The following is a 20,458-nucleotide window of genomic DNA, read 5'->3' as shown; positions in this document are numbered from 1 at the left end:
TCAGTAATTTGTAGGCTATTCAGAGTTGTGCAACTATCAAAATTTTAAACCAGGGCCGGCCCGGTGGCTCAGGCTGTTAGAGCTCCGTGCTCCTAACTCCGAAGGCTGCCGGTTCGATTCCCACATGGGCCTGTGGGCTCTCAACCACAAGGTTGCCAGTTCAATTCCTCGAGTCCCGCAAGGGATGGTGGGCTCTGCCCCCTGCAACTAAGATTGAACACGGCACCTTGAGCTGAGCTGCCTCCCGGATGGCTCAGTTGTTGGTTGGAGCGCGGGCTCTCAACCACAAGGTTGCCAGTTCAATTCCTTGACTCCCGCAAGGGATGGTGGGCTCTACCCCTGCAACTAAAAAATTGAACACGGCACCTTGAGCTGAGCTGCGCTGAGCTCCCGATTGCTCAGTTGGTTGGAGCCTGTCCTCTCAACCACAAGGTTGCCGGTTCGACTCCCGCAAGGGATGGTGGGCTGTGCCCCCTGCAACTAGCAATGGCAACTGGACCTGGAGCTGACCTGCGCCCTCCACAACTAAAACTGAAAGAACAACAACTTGAAGCTGAACATAACACCCCACAACTAAGATTGAAAGGACAACAATTTGACCATTGTTCCCCAATAAAGTCCTGTTCCCCTTCCCCAATAAAAAAAAAATCTTTAAAAAAAAAAAAAAAAAAATTTTAAACCATTGTCATCACTGCTCCCTCACCTCCACTCCATCACAAAAACCCTGTACCCATTAGCAGTTACTCCCTCTCCCCCAGCCCTAGGTAACCATTAATTTATTTTCTCAATAGATTTATGTGTTCTATTTTGTGATTGGCTTCTTTACTCAGCATAATGTTTTTAAGGTTCATCCATGTATTAATAGTAGCATTCCTGTTTATGGCCAAACAACATTCCATTGTATGTACCATTTGTATATCCACTCATCATTGAAGGCCAATTGGGTTGGTTCTATCTATTATGGATAATGCTACTATGAACATTCATGTACAAGTTTTTGTTTGGATATATATTTTCATTTCTTTTAAGTATATACCTAGGAGTGGAATTACTAGATCATACAGTAACTTGGTTTAACCTTTTGAAGACCTGCCAGACTGTTTTCCAAAGCTGCTGCACCATTTTACAGTCTCAACAGCTGTGTATGAGGCTTCAAATTTCTCCATATCCATGCCAATACTTATTTGTCTTCTTAATTATAACTATTCTAGTGGGTTTGAAATGGTATCTCTAGCTTTTCCCCGGTGGCTAATGTTGAGCATCTTTTCATGTAGTTATTGCCCATTTACATATCTTCTTTGAAGAAATGTCTATTCAGATCCTTTGCCCATTTTTAAATTGGGTTATTTGCTTTATTATTGAGTTGTAAGATGCAGTGAGAGACTTGGAGAGAAGGAATAATAAAATCTATCAGTTGGAGTAAGCTAAGCAAAAAGGGGGAAATAATTATTATTTATCGCTATTTTACAGATTAGATAATGCCCAGTGACAGTGAGTGGAGGAGCTAGGGTTCAAGCGGTTTGATTCCAGAGGTCTAGTTGTTAGTCTTACCTAAGAATGGACAGTGGTTCCTGAACTCGTCTTCTAGCTTAGGTTTTTGCCCCCAGTTCTAAATTACTATCACCTCCCATTAAACTACCTCTTGCCGGCCCTGCGCTCCTTTCCGAACTTCCTCGGTGGTGCCGACAGATGGCGATGGCGCCCCGCGGGCCGCTCTGTCCGGCACCTGCACGTCTGTGGTACCCGGCCGCAGGTGCGGCCGCTGTACTTCCGGGTGCTGTTGAAGGTGAGCCAGGGTGTCTGAGAACCCGCTTACAATATCGTCACCCCGAAGTAAGGGAACTACTCCCCAGCTCACAGCCTGGCGTGCCCAGCACCGGGGTCAGGTGTCCCGGCGACGCCCTGTAGCCACCGGAGGAGGCAGAGTCTTCCAGACGACTGGCTCCCGGCGAGGCCCAACCGGCTCTAGACCCCACGCCTCTGCCGTGCTGCGCCGGGTAGGTCGCGCCTCTGGTCTCCTGGCGATCCTGGCTGTTCGAAGCGGAGTGTGACTCCTCCCTTTCGTCCCTTCGGTCCGCTTCTGGTGGTGCCAGCAACCCGGCCCGCAGGGTTTCTCTGCGGCTGCGAGTCCTGGCCACCCCAGGGGTGTTGAAACTGGCAAGGAGGCGAAGAAACAGGCTATCAGAGAGCAGTTTACCACTTGGAATAAGTTTCCCTTGTGGATTGTGTTTTTCATCATTAGGATCTCCTGGAGTACTTGTGCAAATTCCTATGCTCCACCCCCAAAGATCCTGATTCTGTAGATCTGGGATACGGCCTGGAAATCAGCATTTTTTAATAGCCCTTCCGGGTTGGTGCCCATAGTCTACAGATTTCACCTTCAGAAACACTGGTGTAACTGGTGGAGAGGAACTATGGAACTGTTTATCTTCAGGAAGGTTTCCAAGAGGAAGTGATTCTAGCCGGGCTTTGTACTGAGGCACCAGAATATCCAATGGTTCTTGGCCCCACAGTGATGAATTCCTTCCCCTGCCACCACCAGGATGCAGAAGATCTCAGTGCTGCTCTTCCTGGTCTGGGTCTGCTTCCTCTTCTACGCGGGCATTGCCCTCTTCACCAGTGGCTTTCTCCTCACCCGTTTGGAGCTCACCAACCATAGCAGCTGCCAAGAGCCCCCTGGCCCTGGGTCCCTGCCATGGGGGAGCCGAGGGGAGCCCGGGGCCTGCTGGATGGCTTCCCGATTCTCCCGGGTTGTGTTGGTGCTGATAGATGCTCTGCGATTTGACTTCGCCCAGCCACAGCGCTCATATGTTCCTGGGGAGCCTTCTGTCTCCCTGCCCTTCCTGGGCAAACTGGGCTCCTTGCGGAGGATCCTCGAGACTCAGCCCCACCATGCCAGGCTCTACAAATCTAAGGCTGATCCCCCCACCACTACCATGCAGCGCCTTAAGGCCCTCACCACTGGCTCGCTACCTACCTTTATCGATGCTGGCAGTAACTTTGCCAGCTACGCCATCGTGGAAGACAATCTCATTAAGCAGTTCACCAGTGCAGGTCAGTCTGGGCTTCTCTGGAGGCCAGAAGTCCTTTGGCAAATTTTTTAGAAGTCAGAGAGCCAGAACTTTGGGTGTCCCACTGCATGCTTGACTATGGTGTGTGAGGACAGGGGAGGAGAATGAGACCAGGCTCCTGCGTGCAGGGAGCACAGGTCTAGGCTTTGTCCTGGAATTTCTAATCTGCGTGGGGTGTTTATTTTACTTTTGGGGCGTTGTCAGTAAAGGGGCAGGAGAGAGATGAAGGGGAGAAGATGTGGGTCTGGATACCCTCATAAGTGTGGAGGAGAGAGCAGAGGGTCAGGCCCTGTCTATTCACTGACATGCAAAAAGCAGTATACACCCAAGAAAAACAGCAGCAGAGATAGCCAGAGACTGAGAACTAGAAGAGCCTTCTGTAGGAACAAGGAGTGAGAGGTCTGGGTGGAGTATGGCTATCGGGAAGTTTCCTGGTAGAAAATTTTAGACCTTGAAGGATAAAGAATTGCTAGATGGAATTTCTGTGCCGTAGAGTGCATAGTTGGGATTTCTGACGGGTTTTTAAAGGGCCTTCTCCTTTTCCCCTGCCCTGACTCCTGCTCAGGCTGTGACCCACTCTCATGTCCCTGCAGGAAGGCGTGTGGTCTTCATGGGAGATGATACCTGGAAAGATCTTTTTCCTGGAGTTTTCTCCCAAGCTTTCTTCTTCCCGTCCTTCAACGTCAGAGACTTACACACAGTGGACAATGGCATCCTGGAACACCTCTACCCAACTAGTAAGCACGGGGCCAGAGGCAGGCCTAAGGCTGGGAGCTGGGAAGGGCTCCTTCAGTCCACAAATTCTGAGTTTCCCGTGCGTGCAATGGCCTGGGCTTTATGTCCCTGGACATAGGAACATCAGAGCCTGGCTGGGTTTGAGGAGTGGGCTTTAGTCCCCTATGCTCAGTATTCTCCCCTTCACAGTGGACAGTGGTGAATGGGACGTGCTGATTGCTCACTTCCTGGGTGTGGATCACTGTGGCCACAAGCATGGCCCTCACCACCCTGAAATGGCCAAGAAACTTAGCCAAATGGACCAGGTGATCCAGTGAGTGTGGGATATTGGCTGGGGGATTGGGTTTGTGTCTGAGAATCCCAGGACATAAGGTCCCAAGAAAAAAAAGTCCTTACCTTGGATCCTCTTTCCTGGCTGAATTCTGTCTTCTCTAGGCCTTTTTCTGAAGCTAGAGGCCTCATCCATCTTGAGTAGCTCAGTGTGTAGCTTTGGGTAGTAGGATTATCACTGAAGAGGTATCTCTGCCAAAAATCTAGGCCCTACTATGGCTGGGGGTGAATGGGCCCCTGAGAAAAGTCTTTATCCATCCCTACCCCCTGACACATTTCTTGGTCCCCAGAGGGGTTGTGGAGCGTCTGGAGAATGACACACTGCTGGTGGTGATTGGAGACCATGGGATGACCAAGAATGGAGACCATGGAGGGGACAGTGAGCTGGAGATCTCGACTGCACTTTTTCTGTACAGTCCCACAGCCCTCTTCCCCAGGGCCCCACCAGAGGTGAGGCCTGAGGTGTGCTTTGTGTTGTCTCCAGGTAGTCAGCCTGCATCATGACCACGGCATCCTTATGGATCCCTATATTTTAGGCCCCCAAATTCATGACGCTCGGCATCCCCCACTCTGATTTCCTACCCACCCCCTTATGTCTTCTATTCCAAACACTGACTCCAGCTCTGTGGTGAACCTGTTGACCCCTGTGTTTGTCCTCTAGGAGCCAGAGGTAGTTCCTCAAATCAGCCTTGTACCTACACTGGCCCTGCTGTTGGGCCTGCCCATCCCGTTTGGGAACATCGGGGAGGTGATAGCTGAGCTGTTCTCAGAGGTCGAAGACACCCAGCCTCACTCCTCAGCTCTGGCCCAAGCCTCAGCTCTCCACCTCAATGCCCAGCAGGTAGGTAACGGGCTGAGCTTCCTGGTGACAGAAGTAGAGTGGGCCTGGGAGAAACAGTGATGCACTTTTATCCTTTGTTCAGTCTTAATTCCACCTTCCATAGCCATGTTCTCCTTCCATTGTACCCCCTTCTCCCCTGTCCTGGACAGAGTTTGGGTCCCTGATTTCTAGGTATCCCGTTTTGTAATACCTGTCCTTGCCTCTGTCCCAATTTATACCTGACGTGTTACCCTTGGCCTCTGACCTTTTATGCCAGGTGTCCCGATTTCTTCACAGCTACTCAGCTGCTGCTCAAGACCTCCAAGTTAAGGAGCTTCATCGGCTGCATGACCTCTTCTCCAAGGCCTCTGCTGACTACCAGCAGCTTCTACAGAGCCCCCAGGGAGCCGAGGCAGCACTCCAGACTGTGATTACTGAGCTGCAGCAGTTCCTGCGGGGAGTTCGGGCCATGTGCATTGAGTCTTGGGCTCGTTTCTCTCTGGTCCGCATGGCAGGGGGTGCTGCTCTCTTGGCTGCTGCCTGCCTTCTCTGCCTGTTGGTATCCCAGTGGGCAACAGCCCCAGGCTTCTGCCTCCACCTTCTCCTCCTAGCACCCGTGGCCTGGGGTCTGGCTGGGGTCGTAGTGTGTGCCGGACTCCTGGCATGTGCTGGGCTGAAGCTGGATCCAGTGGTTCTAGGGGCCATGGCTGCAGTGGGCTCACTCCTGCCTTTTCTGTGGAAAGCCTGGGCTGGTTGGGGGTCCAAGAGGCCCATGGCAGCCCTGCTTCCCATCCCTGGGCCTGTCCTATTACTCCTGCTCATTCGCTTTGCTGCTTTATTCTCTGACAGCTTTGTTGTAGCAGAGGCCAGAGCCACCCGCTTCCTTTTGGGCTCACTCATCTTGCTCCTGGTTGCCCAGCTTCACTGGGAGGGCAAGCTGCTGCCACCTAAGCTATTCACAACACCCCGCCTTGGCTTTTCAGCCCCAACAGGCCCCCCACGGCACAATGGCATGCATGCCATAGGGCTAGGAGTTGGGTTGCTTTTATGTATAAGGCTAGCTGGGCTTTTTCATCGCTGCCCTGAAGAGACACCTGCTTGCCACTCCTCTCCCTGGCTGAGTCCCTTGGCATCCATTGTGGGTGGTCGAGCCAAGAATTTGTGGTATGGAGCTTGCGTGGGGGCACTGGTGGCCCTGTTAGCTGCTGTGCGCCTGTGGCTTTGCCGCTATGCTAATCTCAAGAGCCCTGAGCCTTCTGTGCTTTTTGTGCGCTGGGGGCTGCCCCTAATGGTCCTAGGCACTGCTGCCTACTGGGCATTGGCATCAGGGGCAGATGAAGCACCCCCACGTCTCCGGGCCCTGGTTGCTGGTGCATCAGTTGTGCTGCCTAGGGCAGTGGCAGGGTTGGCTGCTTCAGGACTCATGCTTTTGCTTTGGAGGCCGGTCACAGTGCTGGCGAAGGCTACAATAGGTGCTCCAAGGCCCAGGGCTGTCCTCACTCCTTTCTCAGGCCCCCCTACTTCTCAGGCTGACCTGGATTATGTGGTTCCTCAAATCTACCGACATATGCAGGAGGAGTTCCGGGGCCGGCTGGAGAGAAGCAAATCTCAGGGCCCCCTGACTGTGGCTGCGTATCAGTTGGGGAGCGTCTACTCAGCTGCTATGGTCACGGCCCTCACCCTCCTGGCCTTCCCACTTCTGCTGTTGCACGCAGAGCGCATAAGCCTTGTGTTCCTGCTTCTGTTTCTGCAGAGCTTCCTTCTCCTGCATCTGCTTGCTGCTGGGATTCCCGTCACCAGCCCTGGTAAATATAGATCTTAGCCCTGACTCATCCAAGGATATTTGGGATGTGAGCTTGGCCCCTCTTGTTTTCAGGGAGGTGTTGCTCTTCAGGTTCTTCACCCTAACATGGTCTCACGCTCCACACAGTTGGGAGTGTCTCTCTCCTTTATCTGCTATAATCAAACTAATTGATTCCTCCCACTGGCTCCCGGAGCTAGCAAGGTTCATGGAGGAGGGAGACAAGGAGTCATTTCTTGATGAAATGCACTCCCAAGATGCATTTCTAAAGGAAATCCTGCATCCTCATGAGCGCGTTTTCTGATTTTCCAGTCATGGGAGTGGTGAATTATGAGTATATAATATCATAGTGAGTGGTGTGTGTGTGAGAAAGAGAGTGACCACAGTAGGGTTCAGATTAGAATAATGGGGCTTTGTGCCACAGAGGGAATTAGAGTGACAGAGAGTTGACTTCAGGAGGTTGGAGTGACGGGCATATGTGTATATGAGAATTAGCACTGAAGTAGTAGGCGTGTGTGACCCTGGGGCAGTAGACAATGGATTAGAGAATGGGTATGACTAAAGTGCGTATCTCTTCCTCCAGGTCCTTTTACTGTGCCATGGCAGTCAGTCTCTGCTTGGGCCCTCATGGCCACACAGACCTTCTACTCCACGGGCCACCAGCCTGTCTTTCCAGCCATCCATTGGCACGCAGCCTTCGTGGGATTCCCAGAGGGTCATGGCTCCTCCACCTGGCTGCCTGCTTTGCTCGTGGGAGCCAACACCTTTGCCTCCCACCTCCTCTTTGCAGGTACTTCCTCATTCCTCCTTTGTTTCCGTTGTTTACTCTGGCTTTGTAGAAGGAAAGGAAACCCGTGGATTTGAGTGGGGAGATGTGATTTTGTTGGATCTTCAGCATCCTTTGGCTTATGCTAATTGGAGGCTGAGACAACCACCGTGGTTGGGGGCCAGGGTGGACTGGTCCCTGGGTCCTCCATTAATTCTGGGCCTGCCTTCCTCTGAGGCAGTAGGCTGCCCATTGCTCCTGCTCTGGCCCTTCCTGTGTGAGAGTCAAGGGTCCCGGAAGAGGCGGCAGCCCCCAGGGAATGAATCTGAGGCCAGAGTCAGGCCTGAAGAGGAGGAGGAGCCACTGATGGAGATGCGGCTCCGGGATGCCCCTCACCACTTCAACGTGGCGCTGCTGCAGCTGGGCCTCAAGTACCTCTTTGTCCTTGGTGTTCAGGTGGGTGCAGGGGAGAGATCACGGAGTTAGTTCCCTTTTCTCATGTGTGTACATCACATTCTTTCTTTCATACTTTGCCAAAACCCTGGGAGAGAGTCCTGACTGAGGTAAAGATAAATGAACTGGTTGCCCAAGGACAGTGGCCTCAGATGGCAGTATTGAAACTTGAACCTGGGTCTCCTTCAGCCTAGTCTTAGATTGTTTTCTCTGCACAAGCTAGATCTGGAACCTGCTGGTTTTATTTGGGGATTACTCCCTTGGAGTTCAGACTGGAAAAGCTGAGACGATGGCCAGGATTCTTTCCCAAGCTGTGGTCATGGGTCTTCCTCCTTTCCTTCAGAAAGGTGTGACTGTGACATCTTCCTCCACCCTGGGGGGCAGAGTCTAAGTGTTAACAGCACAGATGGATAATGCTTGCCCAAGGTCACACAGTGAGTCATGGTGAGGCCAGGAAAAGAATTAGGTCCTCTAAGTGGTTGTCCAAGCCCAGGGTTTTTCCTACTAACAAACACGACTTTCCTACTCCCCGTTATTCACAGGGGCCCACAGCACCTCTTTCTTTGACCTGCTTCCTCCTTCCCTTCCCAAGTAACTTGACTCCTCTCATCCCTTAGATTCTGGCCTGTGCCTTGGCAGCCTCGGTCCTCCGCAGGCATCTCATGGTCTGGAAGGTGTTTGCCCCCAAGTGAGTGGATTTGCTTGAGAAGTAGAGGTGTTGGGGAGTGTGAAGCTTGGAGCAAGGAATGAACATCTGGGGTGGACAACGTTTTGCCTCAGTAGGGAAAAGGCTCTAGACCTACTCTCAGTGTCCCCTGATACTCTCCACCTTTCTTTGCAGGTTCATTTTTGAGGCCATGGGCTTCATTGTGAGCAGCGTGGGACTTTTCCTGGGCCTAGCTTTGGTGATGCGAGTGGATGGTGCAGTAAGCTCCTGGTTCCGGCAGCTAGTTCTGGCCCAACAGAGGTAGCCTAGGCTTGGATGCTGGCTCCTGGCCATGCGGAGAGCTGGAGAACAATCTAGTCTGGCCTATACGGGTGCTGGATCATCTGCAAGAGAGGCTCAGCCACACTGCGTGCCACCAAGCAGCAGGAGCTACTAGCATCTGGGACTTCATTATTTTATAATTAAAAATCATAGTGTGGCCTGATCCCTAACTCTTGCTTTGGATGCATCTGAGGGACTGGGGGGTAGTCTCCAAAGTGGAATAAAATAATAAATGTGTGTGTCTGAGATGTGGGGGAGCCCCCACTGTCCTATAGGGACTAATGGAGGGTCAGTCTCACTTCCTCCTGGGCACAGATGGGATCAGCCATCTTCTGCAGACCTGACTGCACCTGTAAACCTTTGGGAAGCGGTTGGAGTTGTGTGAATTCACTTCCCCCAGCTCTTTTCAAATCATTCCTGCCATTTTCCCACCTGCCATTTTCCTTTGCCATGCAGCATATTAAATTCTTATGCTTTAACTGTTGACAGAGACAGCTGAAAAGACAAACCCAGGCATCTTGGAGCACAGGCTTTCACTGTCTAAAGCCCCAAGAGGACTGTGTCTCCTCCTCTACTGTGTCCTTTCACTCCAGAACACCCTTTGCTCTTCATGTCTATGGAGGCCTCCCTAGATTTTCAGTCTATGCTGCCTTTTATCAGGCCTACTTGCCCAGCTTAAAGCACCCACCTTATCCCGTTGATTATTCCTAACTTGAAGCCAAAACTGAATCCACTGAGCCTTCTGCATATCTCCTGGGCCCTCTCTTCACTACTCCTGTGTCATGTGGAAGTGCTAGCATGAAATCCCTGTGGAAATGCCTATTCAAGGAGTGGGGAAGAGGCTCTGAGGAGAAGGGTCAGGACTGGAGCTTGAGGTTTGAGAGTACCCAGAACAGGGAGATGAAACCACTGAAAGAACAGACGTTAAAAGTTGTGGGACAGCACCTACCTTTATTTGGCAGGAGGAAGAAGAGAAGCTGAACAGCAGTGATTGTGAAGTAAAGGCATTCACAGCTGTGGTAGCTAAAGGAAGAGTTTAATTATTATTGTGTTATTAGTTTCAGGTGTACAAAACAGTGCACTAGTTAGACATTTACACCCCTCACAATCTACTACCCCTCTGGAGTTCTAATTATTAACGGCTCACAGTCCCTAGTGCTACAAAGGTCAAATAGAAAGATGATGAAAATGTGTACTGTTTCAGGCAATTAGAAGATAGGATATTGGTGACTCTGGCAGGAATAGGTTTAATAATGCAACGGGGAAGTTAGGCCCCGGCTTGCCTGTAAAATGAATTAGAAAAAAGCTCCTTCCCCTTTCTCAATCTGGTGGACACCACTCCCAAGCATCATTTAGTGAACAGACAGTGCCTTTGTGAGAAGTAAAGACCCTTTCTCCATGTGTTGCAACCATTGGAAGGACTTCAGACTCCAATCCTTCATCCTGTCCTCAGGATCCCCCCTCCCCTGCTTTTTCTTTGCAGGAGCCCCCTTCCCTGGAGCCTAAGGATAATCTGCCAACCACTGTTTCCTTTTCTACTGATCCATCTACAAGATTCTTTTAGAGAAAGATGTTAGCACATTGGTTTACACTAAAAATTCTTATCCCTGCCTTTTGATATCAAAGAGCCCATTCCATACTAACTTATGGTTTGTTGGGTTTTTTGGTGTTTTTTTTTTTCAAAAAAAGAGCTTTACCACTCACCATAAAATTTACCTATTTAAAGTGTATAATTCAATGATTAATAGAATTATAATTCAATAATTAATATATTCACAGAGTTGTACAACCATTACCACAATCAATCTTACAACATTTCATGAACCCATAAAGCAACAAGATACTCTTTCCTATCACTCTCCACTCCTCCCCACCTGTACCCCTAACCCTAGGCAACCACTAATCCACTTTCTGACTATATTAGCCTATTCTGGACATTTCATAAAAATGGGATCATATAATGCATGACCTTCTGTGACTGGCTTCTTTCACTCAGCATAATATTTTCGAGGTTCATCCATATAGTAGCATGGATCAGTAGTTAATACTTTTTTTAAATTGAAGTAAAATTCACATCATAAAATAAGCCATTTTAAAGTGTACAATCCATTTAGTACATTTACAGTATGTAACCATCATCACCATTACCAGAACATTTCCATCACCCCCAAAAGAAATCACTCATTAGCAGTCACTCCCTAACTCCTTTTGTCCCCAGCCTCTGACAACCACAAATCTGTGTTCTGTTTCTATGGATTTACCTATTCTGGATATTTGATAGAAATGGAATCACATACGTGGCCTTTTCTGTCACTTTTTTAACTCAGCCTACTGTTTCCAAGGTTCTTCATGTTGCAGCATGTGTTAGTGCTTTATTTCTTTTTATGGCCAAATAATATTCTATTGAATGGGTATTACCACATTTTGTGTATTCATCCATTGATGGATATTTGGGTTTGCACCTTTTGGTTATTATGAATAATGCTGCTATGAACATCCATTTACAACTTTTTGTTTGGACATATGTTTTCATTTCTTTTGGGTATATACCTAGTGGTATATTGTGAAATTGCAAGGTCATGTGATAACTATATGTTTAACTTTTTGAGGAATTGTTTTTAAAAAGTTTAAAGTTGTTTAAAAAGTTAAACTGTGTGTTTTTGTTTGTTTGATTTTTGAGGAGCTGCCACTCTGTTTTCCAGAGCTGCCACACCATTTTATATTTTCACCAGCAGGGTATGAGGGTACCAATTTTTGCACAGTCATACCAATATTTACTATTATCCATCTTTGATTCTAACCATCCTGGAGGGTGTGAAATGGTATCTCATTGTGGTTTTAGTTTCTATACTCAATGACTATTGATGTTGAACATCTTTCTTGTGTTTATTGAAGAACTGTCCATTCAGATTTTTTGTCTTTTTTAATTGAGCTATCTTTTTATTATTGAGTCATAAGCATTGTTTATATGTTCTAGATACAAGTCCCTTATCACATACGTGATTTGCAGATATTCTATTCATTCTATGGGTTGGCTTCTTTTCATTTTCTTGGTAATGTCCTTTGAAGCACAACATTTTTAAGTTTTGATGAAGTTCAATTCATGTTATTTTTTCTTTTGTTGCTTGTGCTTTTCATATCATGTAAGAAACCACTGTCAAGTGTTACAATTTAGTTTTAGAAAATTTTCATCATTCCCACAAATTCTCCATACTTTGTTTACAATCAACCCCCAATCCCACCCCACACCACTGATCTGGTTTGTTTTCTTTTTTTTTTTTTTGTCTTTATAAATTTATCTTTTTTGGACATTTTTTATAAATGGAATCATGTGATGTGTGGTCTTTTGGTCTGGCTTCTTTGACTTAGAATAATGATTGTGAGGTTCACCCATATTGGTGCGTGTATCACTTTTTGCCCCTTTTTACTGTTGAGTCATATATTCCATTGTATGGCTGTGATCAACTGATGGACATTTGGATTATTTCTGGTTTTTAGCTATTGTGAATATATATTTTTAACTGCTATGAGCATTTGCATACAAGTCTTGGTGTAGACATATGTTTTTATTTCTCTTGGGAGGATTCCTTGGAGTGGAATTGCTGGGTCATATGGTAAATTTATGATTAGCTTTTCAAGAAACTGCCAAACTGTTTTCCAAATTAACTGTACCATTGTATATTCCAACCAGTAATGTACGAGGGCTCCAGTTTCTCCACATCCATAAGATTTGGTATTATCTTCTTTTTTACTGTAACCATTCTATGTGTGTAACGAGTTGCGATCAAAACATACGGTGAATGTTTAAATAAAAACAATTGATTACAGAAAAAATGCATTGCCATTAATCCCCCTCAAAATACTCTCCCTTGCTTCCGACACCCTTGTCCCATCATTCTTGCCACTTTCTGAAGCAGTTCTGAAGTCCTCTTTTGCAAGTGTCTTTACTTCATCCTCCATCATGACAACGCTCCGTGTCACACATTGCTTCTGGTACAGAAATTTCTGTCAAATAAAAACATTACAGTGTGTCCTCATCCACTTTATTCCCCGATCTAGCACCGTGCAACTTCTGGCTCTTCCCCAGTGTCAAAATGACCATGAAAATGTTTTGAATTGATTCAGGATATTGTGGCAGCCACAACAGCGCAACTAAAGACTATCACGAAAGAAGACATCCACAACTGCTTCAGAAAGTGGCAAGAACAATGGGATGGACAAGTGTGTTCGAAGTGAGGGGGAGTATTTTGAGTGGGATTAATGGCAATGTGTCTTTTACTGTAATCATTTTTATTTAAATATTCACCGTATTTTGTGATCATACCTCGTATGTGCATAGTGGTATCTCATGGTTTTAATTTGTATTTCCCTAATGGCTAATGATGTTGAGCGTCTTTTTAAGTGCTTCTTAGCCATTCATGTATCTTTTTTGGTAAAATGTCTATTAATATTTTTTTGCCTGTCTTAGAATGGTTTAAATAAGTTTTATTGTTAAGCTTTGAGAGTTACATATTGTGGCTACAAATCCATTATGGAAGTATATGGTTTGCAAATAATATTTACCACTTTGTGGTTGAATGTTCTTGATGATGTCTTTGTAGCACAAGTGTTTTTAATTTTTTAAAATTTTTTATTGGGGAATATTGGCGAACAGTGTGTTTTCCCAGGGCCCATCAGCTCCAAGTCAAGTCATTGTCCTTCAGTTTAGTTGTGGAGGAGCCAGCTCAGCTCCAAGTCCAGTAGCCCTTTTCAATCTTAGTTGCAGGGGGCACAGCCCACCATCCCATGTGGGAATTGAACAGGCAACCTTGTTGTTAAGAGCTCATGTTCTAACCAACTGAGCCATCTGCTGCCCCCAAGTGTTTTTAATTTTAATGAAGTCCAACTTACCCATTTTGAAATTTTATGTATGGTAGTAGTCGTACTTTAATTTTGTTTTTACTTAGGGACATCCTATTAGCTTAGCTCCATTTGCTGAAAGGATTGGGCAGATACCTGCGGGTAGTGCAGGCTGCACAAGCACAAGGGCCCCGCTGCCAGCAGTCAGACAGCATGCGGTAGAGCATGTTGGTGCTCCACGGTGAGCAGAGAAAGGATAGGTGGATTACCTGAGGGCCATGGTCTCCTGTCAGTCCCTTTTGGAGACACTTTTTCTGCCATAGCCGTAATGTTTAGGCGGCTCTCGGCGGTACTACGACTCCCAGCATGCATCGCGCGAGCCTGCCCTCCGCGGAGGGGGAAGTGTGGCTGCGAGCGAAGGGCCGATCCCCGGGTGCTGGTTACAAGATCTATTTCTCAAGGTTCGGTCCTCGGTGAGGGCCGAGCAGGCGGAACCTTACACTTATGCCTCCCCTCTCGGACAGGCCTCCCGTCACTGGCCTAACCCCGCTTTCCTCACTGGTCTGTTTGGATTCATAGCTTCCTTGAGTTTCCCGCCGGGACTATCCTTTGAAGACGACCAACCGCAGCCGAGAGTTTTGCTGTCCCGGCCAACCAGAGGCGAGTGTGGGAGAGGCGGGGGCGGAAGAGGTGAGTGTGGAAGCCCCTCCAGGCGGCGAGGAGAGTACATTTCTCTTTGAAAAGGCAGGTCGTCCGGGCTGGGACCCCCGAGGGGAGTAAAGGAGACGCGGTGGGGTGCGGAAGTGCACGGACCTCTCCCTGCTCGGGTCGGGGCTTCGGCGGGGCCAGGCTTACCTTTTAGCAGCCCTCCTCCAGGTGTCGGGGCCCAGCTTCAGCCACCATGACCCACCAGACTCCTGTGGGTACCTCAGTGCCACCAGACAACTGCCTGGATCTGTGGAGGGAAAAGAATGATCAGCTAGTTCGACAGGCCAAGGTAACGCGGCGGTTGCTGGGACCCTCGCTTTGCAGCCCTAAAATAGCAGAAAGAAGGTTTGCAATGGATTTACCCCAGTCCATTAGGAGGGGCTGAGCTTGACCTACCCCTAACGACAGAATGACAGGAGGATGACATCCCTTGCCACTGCTGCAAGGGGAGAGGAAAGGATTGATCCTTAGTTACATTCCATCCCACATTTGGCAGGTGGCTCAAGACTCCCGTCTGCCTCTGAGGCGACAGCAGTTGGCTCAAGATGCACTAGAAGGGCTCAGGGGACTCCTCCATTGTCTGCAGGGTAAGCAGGGTCTTACCCAGGATGGTCAGTTCCCCTCCTCCACAGGCAGAGACCAGTTTCTTTTCTCCATTTCTGAGATAGAGGTGATTATTCAGGGGGCAGGGGGCCCTGTTTAAGGCAAAGACAGGACTGGAGTGAAATCGTCTTTGTACAGGTGAATCTGCTCATTACACACACACACACACACACACACACACACACACGCAACAGCAGCATTTGAAGAAGTGGTTTCCAGGATGGTCTAATTTGGAGAACTTTTTGTCCTTTCCAAATTTACAGTCCAAAGGGTGGGTTCTTTATTGCAGCCATTCTGGTTGAGGCGGGGTAATCTCTGGGTTGGGATCTTGTTCAGAGAATCTTTCATGGGGGAGCAGGCTGTGAGACCAGCATTTGTTGCTCCAGGGCTCCCTGCAGCTGTTCCTGTTCTCCCCTTGGAACTGACTGTCATCTGCAACTTCATTACCCTGAGGGCAAGCCTGGCCCAGGGTTTCACTGAAGACCAGGCACAGGATATCCAACGGGGCCTAGAGAGAGGTGAGGGCCAGAGATTGCCTCCCATGCCCCTGCCAGCCTCAGTCTGGGTTTAAGTCCTTGCAGGGGGATAGGAGGAGCAACATAATCTGTCATCTCCACAGAGAGAGATGCCCTTCTCTGATCCTCTATGTGGTCCTCAGACCAGGAGCACCTTTGTGACCTTTGGGCTCCTGCAGAAAAGGAAAGTCAGAGATGAGGTCCTACCTCAGCTGTGTGTGTGTGTGTGTGTGTGTGTGCGTGTGTGTGTGTGTACTCTACAGTGCTGGAGACCCAGGAGCAGCTGGGGCCCAGGCTGGACCATGGGCTCACGGGACTGTGGAACTCCATCCTCCATGCTTCTTCCACTCTGCTGGAGCTGCTGCCTGTGCTTCATCACCTGGCTGGCCTGCAGGTTGCCCTCTGGCTGAGCACAGACTGTCTTGGGGACCTGACCCTGCTGCTGCAGAACCTGAATGGCAGCCAGGTAATTCAGGAAGTGTCCTGGATCTAAAGGTCTCTTCCCTCTTCCCACCCCTCCCAGCTGTAGTAGCATCATTATGTGCTGGAAAGGCTGCTGGGTTGGTGGTCAGAAGACCTGGGTCTGTCAGGGACTCTTAGATAACCTTGCTCTGGTTGGACCCTCATTGGGGATTCTCTTGAGAGTGTTTTTAAAATAGCTTAGTGATCTCAGGTAGGGTTAGGACTCTCATGACTTTGCTGAAGTCACTTCCTAGCCTCAGTATTTTCATCAGTAACCCAAACCGTGTCCTTGCCCTGTGTCCTCATGGGCTTATCCTAAGTAAGAGGTGCACGAAAATAGATTATCATTGCCCCAGGTTTTTCTTCTTCCCTTTATCCTTGCCCCACAGTTATATACCTCTTATAATTGAGGGAACAGGGCTCAGGAGGACCCTTGAATTCAAGATACAGCCAGAGAAGGCTGAGACAGAAGAAATAGTTTCAGGCTTAGAGTCTCTGATGGTCCTTCTCTCCCCAGAGTGGGGCCTCTGAGGATCTGCTGATACTTCTAAAAACTTGGAGCCCCCCAGCTAAGGAGTCAGATGCCCCATTGACCCTGCAGGATGCCCGGGGCTTGAGGGATGTCCTTCTAACAGCAGCTGCCTTTCGCCAAGGTCAGTTAGCAATTTGACTCATTCCTTCCTCCCCACTTCCCACCTTAAAGGGCCGCTAGGTTAATGCCTTTCCAGTTATGTCCTATTTAGCTTAACAGAGCTCTGTGCTCTTGTTCCCCATCATTACTCCTCCCAACCCAACTCCCTCCCCCTCCCGCCCCCGCACCCCCATGCCCTATGGGCCTCTCTAAGCTCATACCCTAATTGCCCTCAGGCCTCCAGGAACTGATCACAGGGAGTCTGCCGAGGGCACTGAGCAGCCTGCATGAAGCAGCCTCTGGTCTGTGCTCACGGCCTGTGTTGGTCCAGGTGTACACGGCCCTGGGGACCTGTCTCCGTAAGATGGTAAAGACAGTCCTAACGTGGGTTGGGGAAACCACAAGTGTTATGGACAGCTTTTTCCATTGGGGGTTGGGCTGAGGCTTGTATCCTCTCATCCTGCAAGGGCAATCCACAGAGAGCTCTGCTATACTTGGTTGCAGCACTGAAAGGGGGATCAAACTGGGGTCCCCCACTTTTGGAGGCCTCCAGGCTATATCGGCAACTGGGGAACACAGTGGCAGAGCTAGAGAGTCTGGAGCTTCTGGTTGAGGTAAGGAACTATGCCACATGAAGATACGGGAATTGCTGAGGTGCTTGTGTTGGGGAGACTAATCAAGGTATAAGTAGAAGGAAATATTGCTCCCAAAGATTATAGATGTACTTTCTTCTTTTGTCCCTTTTAGGCCTTGAGTGTCACTCCTAGCTCTGAAGTCCCCCATCTTCTTATTGAGGTCGAGTTGCTACTCCCACGACCTGACCCAGCTTCACCCCTTCACTGTGGCACACAGAGCCAAGTCAAGCACCTGCTGGCAAGCCGATGCCTACAGAAGGGAAGGTGAGGTTTCACCTTGCTCATGTGAGCTCCTCTTCCTACTTCTGATGCCTCCCCTGGGGTGTGACTGTGCTTATGTTCTGTGAGTTGGGGCGGGGGGAATTGGACGAGTTGGTGGCGGGACATAGGTCCCCACTCCTCAGCCTTGCCACTGGACCTGAACTGAGGACTCTAACCCCAAACACTAACGTGTATCTTTAAAACTCTGAAGTCTCCTCCCAACTCTGTTCTGTAAATAGGGCAGATCCACACTGAGCCAGGGTTGGAGCCTCAAGACCCCACACTCCCCGCTCCTCAGGGCCCTTGAGCATCCTTCCATTAGCTAACATCCCTTGGGGGGATCCTGCAAGGGCCTAATGTGAGGCTCATGGGCTATGACTTCTCAGGGCAGAGGATGCTGCAGAACATTACTTAGACCTTCTGGCCCTGTTGCTGGATGGCTCGGAGCCAAAAAAGGTGAGTATGTCTTCAAGTTTCTCTGCAGTTGGGGTGGGAGAGGGTTGGAGTCTTTTTTGGAGTAGAGCAGAATTACTGTTTTCTGTTTTGTTTCCTCTGCTCTTCTGTCTGTCCAATATGGGGGGTCAGATCTGGAAGGCTTCCCAGAGTAAGGCGTCTAGGGTAGCTAGCAATGGGTGATCTCCGTGTGGTACCAGATCCTGGTGAAGAGGTTGGGGGTGGTGGTTCATGTCTTTTTAAGACACTGCATCCTTCTCCCACCCCAGTTCTCCCCACCCCCCTGCCCCCCAGGGCCCTGTATGCCTGAGGTGTTTTTGGAGGCAGCAGCAGCGCTGATCCAGGCAGGCCGAGCCCAGGATGCTTTGACCGTATGTGAGGAGTTGCTCAGCCGCACATCATCTCTGCTTCCAAAGATGCCCTTGCTGTGGGAAGATGCCAGAGAAGGAACCAAGGAGTCGCCACATTGCCCACCCTGGGTCTCTGCCACCTACTTGCTTCAGGGCCAAGCATGGGTGCAACTGGGGGCCCAAAAAGAGGCAATTAGTGAATTTAGCCGGTGAGCCCATGAAGCCAACCAGGGCCCTAGGGAAAGTGTGGAGGGATAATTTTCTGATTGGGACCTGAATTGGTGAGCTCCATTCTTACCTACTCACCCCAGAGTTTCTGAGGTTGACTCCTCTTCACCTCTGCTCTATGTCCCACTTCAGGTGCCTTGAGCTGCTGTTCCAGGCCACACCTAAGGACAAAGAACAAGGTAATCTAGACTCTCAATTTTTCTCTTCCCTCCTGGATGTGGTGGTAGTGGATATTGGTTCCCCTTCCATGTGTCCCAGCCCACCAGTGTATTTCAGAGAAAGGGGGTCCTCATTGAGATACAGGGAGACCTGGGGTTTTGGTGACTGTGTGGCTGGGAACACACTTTTTGATTTTGGGGGTGGTCCCCAGGGCCTGCTTCTAACTGTGAGCAGGGGTGTTCATCAAATGTGGCACTACAACAGCTTCGGGCAGCAGCTCTGATTAGTCGTGGACTGGAATGGGTGGCTAGTGGCCAGGATGCCAAAGCGCTACAGGACTTCCTCCTCAGTGTGCAGGTGTGCCCAGGTATGTGGACTTGCATGACATCAGCTATGCACCGATGCACAAGGACAGAGAGGCCCATAGCGGAGCTCCTTGGGGATAAATGTAAGAGTGATGTTCCCAGATAAGAGGGGTGAATAGGGTTGTGCTGTATATATTTAGGGATATACCCAGGTGTGCAGACATAAACAAGACATACACAAGTGCATATGAAGGCCTTTCAGGAGTTCCCCAGTCTTCCCAGTGTCCTTAGACACAAAGACAGTGACTGCACTGGTAGTGTGTTGGGCAGGAGTAGGTAGGGTCAGCTGAGCCCTTTGTTCTGGGCAGGCAGTGCTTAGAGCTAGGAATGGTTGGGAATGATCTACTCCTGGTTCAATGTGTGGCTGTAGGCAAGAAAGTTTCCCACTCTATTCCTCAGTTTCCCCTTTTATAAATTGATGCTTAAGGTTGTGTCAAGTTCTAAGGCTCTGTGCTATGGGGTGGCGCTACAGGTAATCGAGACGCTTCCTTTCACCTGCTTCAGACTCTGAGGAGGCTGAATCGGAGGGATGAGGCCACTGCTCTCTGGCGGAGGCTGGAGGCCCAAACTAAGTTGCCACAGGAAAATGCTACATGGTAAGACTGAGGCCTGGTGGATTGGGGCTGAGGGGCACTTCGTGCCTCATGGGTGGTGGTGAATGAAAAAGAGGGAATGGCCCAACCTTCAGTCTTAGGTCTCACTCTTCTTGCTCTCCAGGTCACTCCCCCTATACATTGAAACATGTTTGAGCTGGATCCATCCTCCTGACAGTGAAACCCTTCTTGGAGAATTTCGGACATCTCTGCCAGAGCCTTGTGACCTGTAGCTGCCATGTTTTGAAGAGTCTGAGCTGGGGTCCCAGTGGGCCATCTTTATGTGGGAAGGCCTTTCTGTTTACCATCCTTGGGGAATGTGACTAGAATTGACCATTCCTATATAACTCTGGCTTTGGAGAGGTTGGTGATAGTCCTGCAAAATTTTTGGCCTAGTTACTGCCATCTAGTTCCAGAGGACCCCCCCACCCCTTCACCAAGAAAGCATTGACTTTGCTTGTGGCCCCATTTTTCCTGTTTCTCCTTTTATTTTGTTGAGTAAAATCTCTTTATCTATCTCTTGTCTGCCTACTACATGTAAGTGGGAAGTCTCACAGCTGTCTGATTCAGTTGAGTGCTGGTTGTCTAAGATGCCCTCTCCCAATATCATCTACTTTATGACTTGAGATCTGGGTAGAAGAAAGGGCTACAGGAATCCTCAGGAAGCAGTGGCTTTAGTCCTTCCCATTTCC

General features: G+C 49.1%; 2 protein-coding genes across 8 annotated transcripts; both read left to right on the top strand.

The window, feature by feature from the left end:
- Nucleotides 1-1,736: 1,736 nt before the first annotated feature.
- PIGO (phosphatidylinositol glycan anchor biosynthesis class O) lies at nucleotides 1,737-9,127 on the top strand. Its single transcript, XM_019729011.2, has 10 exons — nucleotides 1,737-3,054; nucleotides 3,665-3,808; nucleotides 3,996-4,119; nucleotides 4,427-4,586; nucleotides 4,798-4,977; nucleotides 5,234-6,761; nucleotides 7,341-7,547; nucleotides 7,765-7,979; nucleotides 8,594-8,664; nucleotides 8,818-9,127. The coding sequence occupies exons 1-10, from the start codon at nucleotides 2,544-2,546 to the stop codon at nucleotides 8,945-8,947; spliced, it is 3,270 nt and encodes a 1,089-aa protein (XP_019584570.2). The 5' UTR covers nucleotides 1,737-2,543; the 3' UTR covers nucleotides 8,948-9,127.
- A 5,042-nt stretch (nucleotides 9,128-14,169) lies between these two features.
- FANCG (FA complementation group G) lies at nucleotides 14,170-20,284 on the top strand. Of its 7 annotated transcripts, none has more exons than XR_012495839.1 (16): nucleotides 14,170-14,264; nucleotides 14,383-14,493; nucleotides 14,669-14,800; nucleotides 15,008-15,098; nucleotides 15,501-15,632; nucleotides 15,893-16,095; nucleotides 16,609-16,744; nucleotides 16,959-17,089; nucleotides 17,190-17,336; nucleotides 17,470-17,621; nucleotides 18,005-18,074; nucleotides 18,341-18,630; nucleotides 18,782-18,828; nucleotides 19,020-19,175; nucleotides 19,678-19,769; nucleotides 19,891-20,284. XR_012495839.1 is itself a non-coding variant. In XM_074330671.1 (16 exons), exons 3-16 carry the CDS (start codon nucleotides 14,705-14,707, stop codon nucleotides 19,997-19,999), a joined length of 1,782 nt encoding a protein of 593 aa, XP_074186772.1. In that variant the 5' UTR covers nucleotides 14,170-14,264; nucleotides 14,383-14,493; nucleotides 14,669-14,704; the 3' UTR covers nucleotides 20,000-20,284. The 7 variants fall into 7 exon arrangements, 6 of the variants coding, with proteins under 6 accessions (XP_074186772.1, XP_074186771.1, XP_074186769.1 ...); XM_074330671.1 differs by having other exon boundaries at nucleotides 16,959-17,024; nucleotides 17,227-17,336; nucleotides 19,646-19,769; XM_074330670.1 differs by having other exon boundaries at nucleotides 14,172-14,264; nucleotides 14,383-14,463; nucleotides 14,680-14,800; nucleotides 19,646-19,769.
- The last annotated feature ends 174 nt before the right edge of the window (nucleotides 20,285-20,458 follow it).

This window comes from Rhinolophus sinicus, linkage group LG04 (genome assembly GCF_036562045.2).
Source record: "Rhinolophus sinicus isolate RSC01 linkage group LG04, ASM3656204v1, whole genome shotgun sequence".
NCBI lineage: Eukaryota > Metazoa > Chordata > Mammalia > Chiroptera > Rhinolophidae > Rhinolophus > Rhinolophus sinicus.
This window is presented reverse-complemented; position numbering and strand designations above follow the sequence as displayed.

Coding starts and splice junctions, on each gene's coding strand:
- PIGO (XM_019729011.2), top strand. CDS start 2,544: ATGCAGAAGATCTCAGTGCTGCTCTTCCTGGTCTGGGTCTGCTTCCTC. Junction 3,055..3,664: donor TAAGCAGTTCACCAGTGCAG/GTCAGTCTGGGC, acceptor ATGTCCCTGCAG/GAAGGCGTGTGGTCTTCATG. Junction 4,587..4,797: donor TCCCCAGGGCCCCACCAGAG/GTGAGGCCTGAG, acceptor TTTGTCCTCTAG/GAGCCAGAGGTAGTTCCTCA.
- FANCG (XM_074330670.1), top strand. CDS start 14,705: ATGACCCACCAGACTCCTGTGGGTACCTCAGTGCCACCAGACAACTGC. Junction 14,801..15,007: donor AGCTAGTTCGACAGGCCAAG/GTAACGCGGCGG, acceptor CACATTTGGCAG/GTGGCTCAAGACTCCCGTCT. Junction 18,829..19,019: donor ACCTAAGGACAAAGAACAAG/GTAATCTAGACT, acceptor GGTGGTCCCCAG/GGCCTGCTTCTAACTGTGAG.